Source organism: Ascaphus truei, chromosome 7 (assembly GCF_040206685.1).
Source record: "Ascaphus truei isolate aAscTru1 chromosome 7, aAscTru1.hap1, whole genome shotgun sequence".
Classification (NCBI taxonomy): Eukaryota; Metazoa; Chordata; class Amphibia; order Anura; family Ascaphidae; genus Ascaphus; species Ascaphus truei.
The window spans coordinates 115302585-115314771 of NC_134489.1; the positions used below are offsets into that span (position 1 = coordinate 115302585).

Sequence of the window (12187 nt, forward strand, 5' to 3'; positions counted from 1 at the left end):
ACAAGTGTACAGTATATATACTCCAAAGTGGAGCGGATTTTGTTTGCTGATTTATATGTTTGCTGTGTTTAAAGTGACAGGCGCAATAAAGCCTTATTTTAATTTCACCTTAAAACAGTCTTCATTGCATACCTCTGAACACATCTCTTACACTGAGTAAAACTGATGGTTTCTGTGTATGAATCTCATGAGTTCAGACGTTTGTCTCTACAGACTGTGTATTGTGAGATGACTTCAACAGAACACTGCTCATTGGTCACAGTATCTCTGATCCGGACCCTTCTCTGGAAATGTAACAGTAACACAAGTGCTCATTAAGCCATTATCCCACTCAGTTCCCAATGGATGTCCAGTGTACTTTAGCTGAGACTAAATCAAGATCTTCTGCCTCTGCGTCACTGCCAGGCATAACACTTCCATGTATTCTTTTAGCAAGTGAACGCACAATCCAATAAGCATCAAATAAACGGCAGTAAATGTGAAGCTGTGTGCTAAATGTGTAAATGCCGCTTGCTGCGCTGGACACCTGCTGTGCGGCCTCCAGGAGATGTTCTCCTACTGAGGCAAGAGATACATTGCAATCTACAATCGTCCACACACAATCGTGTTCAAAGAAGGGAAACCTGAACTACAAGGAGATGAAGAGCACTGGGACTCTATAAACAGGAGGGCTGCTGTCTCCCAGGACCCTCTCGGTTAGCTGCTTGGTGATAATGAAACTTTATGCAGCTAAAGACAATGAAGGCATTGTGTTGTTGGACTTGGTGAGCCATTGCACACTGTGACCTGCTGCATTGGGCTGACATTACTGCTCGCTTGGGCATTCTAATCAACAGCCTGTAAGCCGTGTTTACAAACCTACAGGAATATTGATTTGAGAGGAATGGATCACTTTTCCAGCAAGATGAAAATATAAATCCATGATCCTTCTGATCTGAACACAGGTAAGGAGCAATTTCAAGAGTAAAAAACGTTAATTTAACGGGCGTTGCATTTAGTTTCAAATACAAAGGTCAGAGCCCAGTGAGCTGCCCCGTTTTATTAGCTCTTGTTTTGTCTGGATTGGATTTGAAGCTTATTTAGCTGTATACAGCGGAGCATGGTTCCCTGCAGACATAGCTGTACATGCTGTATCTTACATAAGGCTGATGCCCAGATAAACCATATGGTGTTTGTGGAAGTTGAGTAATGATTCAATATAAACCTGTTCTCTTCCACCCTCCTGGAGAGATGAAGTGTGTGCTGTGCCTCCCGGCAGGGAGCAGGCTAGATCTCAGCAGTCTAATACCTCTGGAGTATCTTCCCAGGTGTGTACCAGGCCAAGTAGCCCAAGGCCTGAACCTATGGCCAGGGAACCCCTTAAGTAGTGGGGCCCTATCTTCCATGGCTATGTCACCAGCATGGATAGAACCAGGTTCATGTTGGTAGATGGTCCCATAGTGGATCACTGGTGGTCCCAAGGCTCAACAAAGTATCCAGACGTTCCTCCTTCTCTTACCGTGCACCCCAAAACTGGAACAACCTACTAGAGACTCTCACATCCACCACCAGTTTAAGTTCTTTCAAATCTAAGGCTGTCACACATTTTAATCTGGTCTGTAACTGTTTCATACGCCCATAACATTTATTATCTTTAACTGTGCATGCAATGTCTTGTATATAATGTATACCCTGTTCATTCATGTAACTATTTGTAACCATGTATTATTTGTCTTAACTCTGTGCCCAGGACATACTTGAAAACAAGAGGTAACTCTCAATGTATTACTTCCTGGTAAAATATTTTATAAATAAATAAATAAATAAGAAGGCCGCTACTCTCCAGAAGATACAGCTGAAGCCATACGTCAACGGCTAGGAGAAATACATTTGGGAGTAAGAGTCCCTATGGGCTCCTCTATTCTATACCAGGAGGTGGACCCTAATGAACCTAAGTTGTGGGTCTTACCAGGCCATGAGCTGGCCACAAGATACTAAGGCTTAGCTGAGCTGACTGGGCAATTAAGAACAGGTACCGTCAGTCTCATGGGTACGATTTCCCCTATGAACCCGAGCTGATCATGCAGGAGACAGAGGAGAATAGGCATGATTGACTCAAGCAAGCCTTGTTGGCCTATCTTAGGGCCAAAACTAGTATGAAGGAGTTCATCACCGAGTCTCTCATATGTACCCTCATGGGGGAATGGATGATAGGGACCTGTATTTTTATGGACAGAGTAGAAGTCCGACAGGTATGTTTGTGTGGGAGAAGGATTTTGAGGGACGGGTAATCAAAAAGCCTGATCCCAATTATTACAAGTAGTACGCTTATTCTTCATGTTGGAAGAAGTTGTACAGTATATCATCACTGTAATCAGTGGATGATTTGGGTACCTGCTGTCCGTATAGGTATTCTGGTTATCTTGCAGACTCCAGAGGGATGGATGGTGCATTAAATTAGTTCCAGTGAGGACATGGAAATTTCCACCCAGGGGAGAATGTAGCATGCCTGGCCCTTAGTAACTACAGGCTGTGACAGGTTATCCTAGGGCTTTGACCCCCCTTATGCTGACTCTCTGAGTGACTGAAAAGGTGGTGCCACAAGTGTCTGTGTACAGCCAATAGTGGTTCAGACCTTTACACATACACAAAAAGGAAGCGCAAAAAAGGAAAAACCATCGGTCAAAATTGAAAAACTCTATAAATTGACTCAATATTACATAAAAATCACACAAATATATTACATGATATAATAAAAAGATCCTAATAGATCTAAGACCCACACAGTCTATGCACTAAAGCAGTGTTCCCAAATCACAGCCCCCTCAGAACTATAGATGGAAAAAGTCAGGGGGAAAAAAGAGATGTTCCTGCTTACATATGAAAAGGAACACTTAGTGCATAGACTGTGCGGGTCTTAGATCTATTAGGATCTTTTTATTATATCATGTAATATATTTGTGTGATTTTTATGTAATATTGAGTCAATTTATAAAGTTTTTCAATTAATCACTGATGGTTTTTCCTTTTTTGCGCTTCATTTTTGTGTATGTGTTCCGATTTGACCCCGCTGATCACGGGAGAGTGGGAGCAGCAGAGGGATACCATCGCTTTCTGAATACAGAGGAATTTTTGGGACTATGCATACTTTTCTTTCAGTGGTACAGGCCTTACCTTGTGCCCTCCCCTTCTGGAGTCTCAGAGAGGAAGTCCAAATTATAGTGGCATTCTCTTCCACCCCTCCTAGGGAGAGGAGGTGTGTGCTGCTCCTCCTGGTTGGGAGTGAGCTAGGCCAGTCAGTCCCTCCTAGGTTGACTGGGCCAGATAGATAAGAGGCCTCAAGACTACAGAGAGCCCAGTTGTCATCAATCTGCATCCGCTGTATACCATCTGCAGTGACTGTCAAATAAAGCATCCGTTTTATATACCCCTGCTCTCAGTCTATTGACTTGGGGGGCAACGGTTTATTGTGTTTCTATTGGCCAATAGCCCTATTAACGACCTTTGGCAAGAGAAGGGCTAATGGCAAGAACTGTAGATGATGGGTTAGGTTTGTCTGGGGTGTGGGTGTATGTGGGGTGGGTTATGGGCGTAGGTCCCCAGGAGAGGGAGTTTAGGCCACACAATGGGAATAAGGGGGTGGTTAATCACTTGTATGCTATAACAGTTGTACCCCTATGCCATACAACGTGTAATAAGGTATTTAGGGTATTGTTATTAACCCCTTAATACACATAGGTCTTGGCTATATTTTATGGTCTAGTTCAGGGTATTCATTTTGCTAAGGCAATATAAGAAGTCAAAGTGGGCAAATTCAGCACCTTGGACAAGGCCAAATAATTTTCTGCAAAACAATGCCAGGTATACCCCTGACCGAAAATAACCCAGCATTAAGGCCTGCCTTACTTGTAACGGCCTGCTGTGGGTATGCATTGAGAGGATACACACCATTTTTGTACAGTAGCATATCATTAGCAGTAACGGCCGTTAAAGCTAACAGCAGTCCATCTTAGCAGTAAGTTAATGTCTCGTTCAGTCAGTAACGGAGCTTTGCGGATGTGCGCCTAAAACCTCATGAACACATTACATCTATCACTTTTGGACCAGGTAGCAAAAATGATGTTAGACATGGAATAAATACCTGGACCTCAGGCTGTCGGATGGCAGCAGTTCCAGCGTATGTGTCGGTCCATAGAAATTGACCACAAACAGTTTCACTGTAGGGTTTCTTTGTCCTGCCTTAGAAAACAAAAACAACATTAGTTGTAAGACAAATGTATTTACACTTTGGAGTACAAGTGAATCCAAACATAAATGTGACATAACATGTATCTACTAAATTCTCCTTGCTGCAAAACCAGAGCAAAATAATTGCAACACCAGGTTCACTCCAGGAAATACTCATATTGCTTTCAACTGGATTGGCTTTCTTGGATAAATATGGTGTTTTTGCATCGATTCTTCCCATTCCAGATACTGTATTTACAGCATTAATCTGCACTGGTGTAAATTGCTCTCAGATTCCTTGCATGCCTCTCCAAACTGGAAATTGTTCAATATTCCCTTTAGTTCCCATCTAAGTTGACAGTCTATAGACAGATAAAGCAATACATAAAGAACAAAAGAGTCAATAGTACTTTGATATCACACCTTATTTCACCATGTCAGATGCCTATGTAACACAGGTCTGCAGCACTGCAGGAGTTAAAATCATAGTGTAAATTGTAGCCCTGCCGATCCCTTTACTCTGTATACTCACTGTTAGGCACTAGACTTTCATGAAGAGCTCAGCTTGAATATTTACTATTTTCTGTGCTTCACTGATCCATGGTGAGGGCAGAAGATTAATCTGAGACGTACTTACCTTGGGATATGGATATTGCTTTCCTTTGGGATACAAGCTTCCAGTAAACTGAGGAATAATCATATTAGGGACCAAGGTGTCATTTATCATGAGGAACGCCAACCTCTCACCGTCTGGGGACCACCAGTGAGTAACATGACTGTGCAGGAGCTCTTCTGAAATGAGACCCCAAATACAGATCATAATAATACCCCAAATACAGATCATATAGGAGCTCCTCTTTTATTCAATTCTAGATACAGGTGAAAGCTTCAGGCTGAAGCTTGGGCCATGAAGATGCCATAACATAAGACTTAATACTGTTCATTAAATTTGGCCCTGTAGTATATCGCCACATGTCTCTGTAACTGAAGAGGGAGGTGATTGTCCAGCAGGGATGCTCTGTACTGACCCAAACTACCAAGGTCCAATTAAACACCCCAAAAAGTCTTCAGACCTTTAGGAGTGTATAAAAGATACAGACAAAGCATTAATGAGTTGAGATACAAATTACTCGGAACAAGATCCACAGAGATCATAACGAGCCAAAAATCAGCAACAGACGTTATTTTCCATTTTTCTGTACATACAGTTGTGTGAAAAAGAAAGTACACCCTCTGTGAATTCTATGGTTTTACATATCAGGGAATAATAACAATCATCTGTTCCTTATCAGGTCTTAAAATTAGGTAAATACAACTTCAGATGAACAACAACACATGACATATTACACCGTGTGTGTGTGTATGTGTGTGTGTGTGTGTGTACACATGACATATTACACCGTGTCATGATTTATCTAACAAAAATAAAGCCAAAATGGAGAAGCCATGTGTGAAATCTAAGTATACCTTATGATTCAATAGCTTGTAGAACCACCTTTAGCAGCAATAACTTGAAGTAATCGTTTTCTGTATGACTTTATCAGTCTCTCACATGGTTGTGGAGGAATTTTGGCCCACTCTTCTTTACAACGTTGCTTCAGTTCATTGAGGTTTGTGGGCATTTGTTTATGCACAGCTCTCTTAAGGTCCAGCCACAGCATTTCAATTGGTTTGAGGTCTTGACTTTGACTGGGCCATTGCAACACCTTCGTTCTTTTCTTTTTTAGCCATTCTGGTTGCTTGGGATCATTGCTGGTGTGCTTGGGATCATTGTCCTGCAGCATGACCCAATTTAGGCCAAGCTTTAGCCGTCGGACAGATGGCCTCACATTTGACTCTAGAATACTTTGGTATACAGAGGAGTTCAATGACTGCACGGTTCCCAGGTCCTGTGGCTGCAAAACAAGCCCAAATCATCACCTTTCAAACACTGTGCTTGACAGTTGGTCTGAGGTGTTTGTGCTGATATGCTGTGTTTGGTTTTCGACAAACGTGGCGCTGTGCATTATGGCCAAACATCTTCACTTTGGTCTCGTCTGTCCAAAGGACATTGTTCCAGAAGTCTTGTGGTTTGTTCAGATGCAACTTTGCAAACCTAAGCCGTGCTGCCATGTTCTTCATAGAGAGAAGAGGCTTTCTCCTGGCAACCCTTCCAAACAAAACATACTTGTTCAGTCTTTTCTAATTGTACTGTCATGAACTTTAACATTTAACATGCTAACTGATGCCTGTAGAGTCTGAATTGTAACTCTTGGTTTTTTTTTGCAATTTCTCTGAGCATTAAACGGTCTGACCTTGGGGGGAATTTGCTGGGACGTCCACTCCTGGGAAGATTTCCAATTGTCTTGAATGTTTTCCACTTTTGAATAATCTTTCTCACTGTAGAATGATGGACTTTATATTGTTTGGAAATGGCCTTATAACCCTTCCCAGATTGATGGGTAGCAACAATTTGCTTCTCTAAGATCATTGCTGATATCTTTCCTCCTTGGAATGGTGTTAACACACACCTGAATGCTCCAGAACAGCAAACTGCTAAAACTTCGGCTTTCATAGAGGTGGTCACACTTGCTGATGATCAATTAATCAAGGGCATTTGATTAGTAGCACCCGCCTGCTACTTAGCATCTTAATTCCTATGGAAGCAGTAAGGGTGTACTTAGTTTTTCACACATACAGTAGCTTCTTCATTTTGGCTTTATTTTTGTTAAATAAATCATGACACGGTGTAATATGTCATGTGTACACACACACACACATACACACACACACACACACACACACGGTGTAATATGTCATGTGTTGTTGTTCATCTGAGGTTGTATTTACCTAATTTTAAGACCTGCAAAGGAAAGATGATTGTTATTATGTCCTGATATGTAAAACCATAGAATTCAAAGAGGGTGTACTTTCTTTTTCACACAACTGTATCTCCCCACACACTCCTTTATACAACTTGCAGAGAGTGGGATAGTGAGAGGAAGTCCCTTTTCTGTACTTATTTCCACAAACACTCCTTTATACAACTTGCAGAGAGTGGGATAGTGAGAGGAAGTCCCTTTTCTGTACTTATTTCCCCAAACACTCCTTTATACAACTTGCAGAGAGTGGGATAGTGAGAGGAAGTCCCCTTTCTGTACTTATTTCCCCAAACCCTCCTTTATACAACATGCGGACAGATGCTTGTGAACACACCTGAGATACTGCACATGGGAAACATGCTCATTTTTACTCATTTAAATAAACTTCTCTCTCTCCCTCTCTAAAAGCATACTGTATTCCAGGATCTGGATAGGAATAACGCCAGCTGTAGGTATAACTTTAATAATGTCAGGTTAAATCCCTGTGTTCATTTTACCGAGCCTCTGTGGATATGCGATGTTCGGGGAACGCCTCTTTGTAACTGGACGTCCTTTCTGGATGAGAACATGACTTAACCCGACTGCTTGGAAGATGCACGTTAATGCAGAATGGGACTTTAACCTAATATCATTTAAACTCACTTCCAGAAGCTCTGCAGATCTGGGCCATGCTGCAATGTTTAATGCCACAAATTTCAGTTATAAAAGAGTGCAAAGTCCTAGTATATGTAAATGTGCTAATTTATAGGCAATCACATTAGATTTGCATGATGTAAAGTGCATCTAAAGTGATCAGTCATGCTACACATATTCATTTTACAGTTTTGATCGCCACTGACCTATTAAACTTCAGAGATTAGTTGTTTAGTGGCTAGAAAGCTGTTAAAATGGAGCTATTTAAGGATTTAAATGGTTATGTTCTCATTACTAATAAATGAGGGTAATTCCTGCATGAGACAGTCTACATTAAAAGCTTTTATATCTAACTTCAACCCCACATTGTATGATCTGCGTATATTAACAAGATAATGCCACGCGTGAGATGCATCATTTTAGGATTACTAAATACAGAACAGTATTGTGGACCAAATTTACTAAGCGCTGCTACCGTATGTCATGAGATACCTTCTGCAACAGAACATACCTCACCGTGCAGTGTCCTGAGTGGGTGTGTTATGTATTCTGAGAGTGTTAGTATGGTGTGTGTGTTATGTATTGTGAGAGTGTTAGTATGGTGGTGAGTGTGTTATGTATTGTGAGAGTGTTAGTATGGTGGGTGTGTTATGTATTGTGAGAGTGTTACTATAGTAGGTGTGTTATGTATTGTGAGAGTGTTAGTATGGTGGGTGTGTTATGTATTGTGAGAGTGTTACTATAGTAGGTGTGTTATGTATTGTGAGAGTGTTAGTATGGTGGGTGTGTTATGTATTGTGAGAGTGTTACTATAGTAGGTGTGTTATGTATTGTGAGAGTGTTAGTATGGTGGGTGTGTTATGTATTGTGAGAGTGTAATGTATGGTGAGTGTGTTAGTATGTTTGGTGGGTGTGTTAGATATGGTGAGCATGTTAGCATGTTGGGTGGGTGTGTTTGTATGGTGGGTGGGTGTGTTAGGCATGGTGAGTGTTTTAGGTATGGCGAGTGTGTTAGTATGTTGGGTGTGTGTGTTAGGTATGGTGAGTGTGTTAGTATGTTGGGTGGGTGTGTTAGGTATGGTGAGTGTGTTAGTATGTTGGGTGGGTGTGTTAGGTATGGTGAGTGTGTTAGGTATGGTGTGTGTGTTAGTATATTGGGTGGGTGTGTTAGGTATGGTGAGTGTGTTAGTATGTTGGGTGGGTGTGTTAGGTATGGTGAGTGTGTTAGGTATGGTGTGTGTGCTGGTATATTGGGTGGGTGGGTGTGTTAGGTATGGTGAGTGTGTTAGTATGTTGGGTGGGTGTGTTAGGTATGGTGAGTGTGTTAGGTATGGTGTGTGTGTTAGTATATTGGGTGGGTGTGTTAGGTATGGTGAGTGTGTTAGTATGTTGGGTGGGTGTGTTAGGTATGGTGAGTGTGTTAGTATGTTGGGTGGGTGTGTTAGGTATGGTGACTGTGTTAGTATGTTGGGTGGGTGTGTTAGGTATGGTGAGTGTGTTAGTATGTTGGGTGAGTGTGTTAGTATGTTGGGTGGGTGTGTTAGTATGCTGGGTCTATTACTCCCAGAACAGTGGGTGATTCTGGATTTGACAGACTTGGTCAGACTGGACAATGTAAGAAGTGTGTAAGTTTCTTTCTTAGGGATGGTAATGCGCCCCTGACGGATTGAAGGGGCCTGAGGGTTCTGCATACCTGGGTGCCCTCCCTCTGGGGAGTGGTGGGAGACTGTTCCTCTTACTCTATTAGGGAGTAAGGGAAGAGCTGGGACCCCTCCTGGTGCCCTTTGGCTGGGGGTGAGTCCCGGGACATCCTGAGAGGGTGGACACACTATAAGCTGCTATCAACTGTGCTGCTGGATACAGAGAGAGAACCAATAAAGAACACTGTGCTTTATTATACCTCCTGCCTGAGAGTGAAGTCTATTGGGAGGAGAGGGGAAGAGATTCTCCTGCAGAGACTTCTCCCCGTACACCTGGGGGCTGCAATAGATGGAGGCGCTGCACCTGTGAGTACTATTCGGGCAAGACCCCAGAAGCCTGTCCTGTCATTCCCCTATACCACCACATGCGGGAGACCCAGGGCCCCCTGTTACCAGCAGGTTTGCACCACACTCAACCATGTAACCAGAGCGAGTTTCCCAGAGATAGGCCCTATGTGAGATTGGGTGGGGGAAACAGGGTTACATGTATTAGGTGTCTCTGTGGATGAAACCCATTTATTTCAGCCTGGGAACCCCCTGCTTCCCAAAATATTTACCTCCATAGGTGATGCCAGTAGCAGACCCCACTGGGGACACAGTATGGTTGTTGCTTCCTATTAGCCTGTGTGAGACCAGATCTTTACACATGGAGGAGATAGTGTACACGCATCACCTACAGGAGTAAGTATCACCTACAGGAGTAAGTATCACCTACAGGAGTAAGTATCACCTACAGGAGTAAGTATCACCTACAGGAGTAAGTATCACCTACAGGAGTAAGTATCACCTACAGGAGTAAGCATCACCTACAGGAGTAAGTATCACCTACAGAAGTATCACCTACAGGAGTAAGCATCTCATGAAGCAGGGAGCCCCTAGAGCTGTAATTAACGCGGTTCAGCTCCGGAGACCCCCGCTTCACACCTAGGGGGGCATATTTTTTTTTTAAAAGGAATTGTTGCTTTAATAAAATCTGATAAAACCCTTTTGTGAAGGGGGCATGTATACGGTGCCAGGTCAGGGCTCAGCGCTCACTACTTCTGCCCTTGCCATTCGGATACCGTAGGAGTCAATGTGAGAGCATTTCTGTTCCAGACCGTGTTCCCCTTACCCTCATACAGCCAGTCTGCAATCCCATTATACACGATGCCTTCTTTCCCAGACGATGTCAGCCTTAAGGAACTGCTCTTAACTTCTGGTTGGTAGTAAATATTATTTTCAAAAATATAGATCTAGGTAAAACAAGAGAGAAAAATGATGTTGTGATTATACTTTGATGGAGACATTTATTTGAGGTTTTTTTTGTTGTTTTATGCTGGTTTGTGTTCTTTTCATTTATAATCTAAATTAAATATGTGCAAGGCAATAGTAAATGATCTCAGCCTTGATTAAAATGTATCAGATGTCAATAGAAATAACTTGTAATGAATAAAATGTGATTATGATCACAGGAAGAAAAATGCTACAAGCTCCAAAGTGAATATAAATCCCGGCAACAAACAATAACACAAAGTCATTTATTAGCAGAGGGGTTATCACATTGTACAGAATGAACGCAGGAAACCCATCACTGTGCACAATTCTTTATAACCCAGTCACATAAACATTTGGATACAGAATTGTATTGAAATGTTACAGGGATAAAAAAACATTCTCTAAACAGATTCCATGATGTAGTATAAAGTTCCAGCAGATCATGTATTGTTCCTGGAGAAAAGCAGATCTGATGTAGTTTGTGATAAAAGTCTGAAACAACTAAACTACTAAGAAGAATAGCCACACAACAACAACTACACAATAACAACTACACAACAACAACCAGGGCATTACAAAACTAAATCACCAATAATGCAGAAGTGGACAACACTTCCAGAGAATCAACAGTGTAGTGCAGTGGTTCAGATTCTGCCTGCAATTTGCCCCCCCCCTCACATTCAGTAACCCCCCCTCACATTCAGTAACCCCCCCTCACATTCAGTAACCCCCCCTCACATTCAGTAACCCCCCTCACATTCAGTAACCCCTCTCCCCCCTCACATTCAGTAACCCCCCCTCACATTCAGTAACCCCCCTTCACATTCAGTAACCCCCCTCACATTCAGTAACCCCCCCTCACATTCAGTAACCCCTCTCCCCCCTCACATTCAGTAACCCCCCCTCACATTCAGTAAACCCCCTCCCCCCTCACATTCAGTAACCCCCTCCCCCCCTCACATTCAGTAACCCCCCTCCCCCCCTCACATTCAGTAACCCCCCTCCCCCCCAAACATTCAGTAACCCCGCTCCCCCCTCACATTCAGTAACCCCGCTCCCCCCTCACATTCAGTAACCCCCCTCCCCCCTCACATTCAGTAACCCCCCCTCACATTCAGTAACCGCTCCCCCCCTCACATTCAGTAACCGCTCCCCCCCTCACATTCAGTAACCGCTCCCCCCCTCACATTCAGTAACCCCCCTCCCCCCTCACATTCAGTAGCCCCCCTTCCCCCCTCACATTCAGTAACCGCTCCCCCCCTCACATTCAGTAACCCCCTCCCCCCTCACATTCAGTAACCCCCCTTCCCCCCTCACATTCAGTAACCCCCCTTCCCCCCTCACATTCAGTAACCCCCCTCACATTCAGTAACCCTGCTCCCCCCTCACATTCAGTAACCCCCCTCCCCCCTCACATTCAGTAACCCCCTCCCCCCTCACATTAAGTAACCCCCCTCCCCCCTCACATTCAGTAACCCCCTCCCCCCTCACATTCAGTAACCCCCGTCCCCCCTCACATTCAGTAAACCCCCC

At 43.3% G+C, this 12187-nt stretch overlaps 1 protein-coding gene across 1 annotated transcript in view; it reads right to left on the minus strand.

Annotated features, from left to right (window-relative positions):
* The window catches only part of DPP10 (dipeptidyl peptidase like 10), a 511573-nt gene that overhangs the window by 69076 nt on the left and 430310 nt on the right, over positions 1-12187 (minus strand). The window contains exons 8-10 of the mRNA XM_075610081.1: positions 10512-10632; positions 4844-4998; positions 4121-4218 (exon numbers count right to left, since the gene is read on the minus strand). Of these exons, the coding sequence (XP_075466196.1) occupies positions 4121-4218; positions 4844-4998; positions 10512-10632 (374 nt within the window). The remainder of the gene's footprint in view (positions 1-4120; positions 4219-4843; positions 4999-10511; positions 10633-12187) is intronic.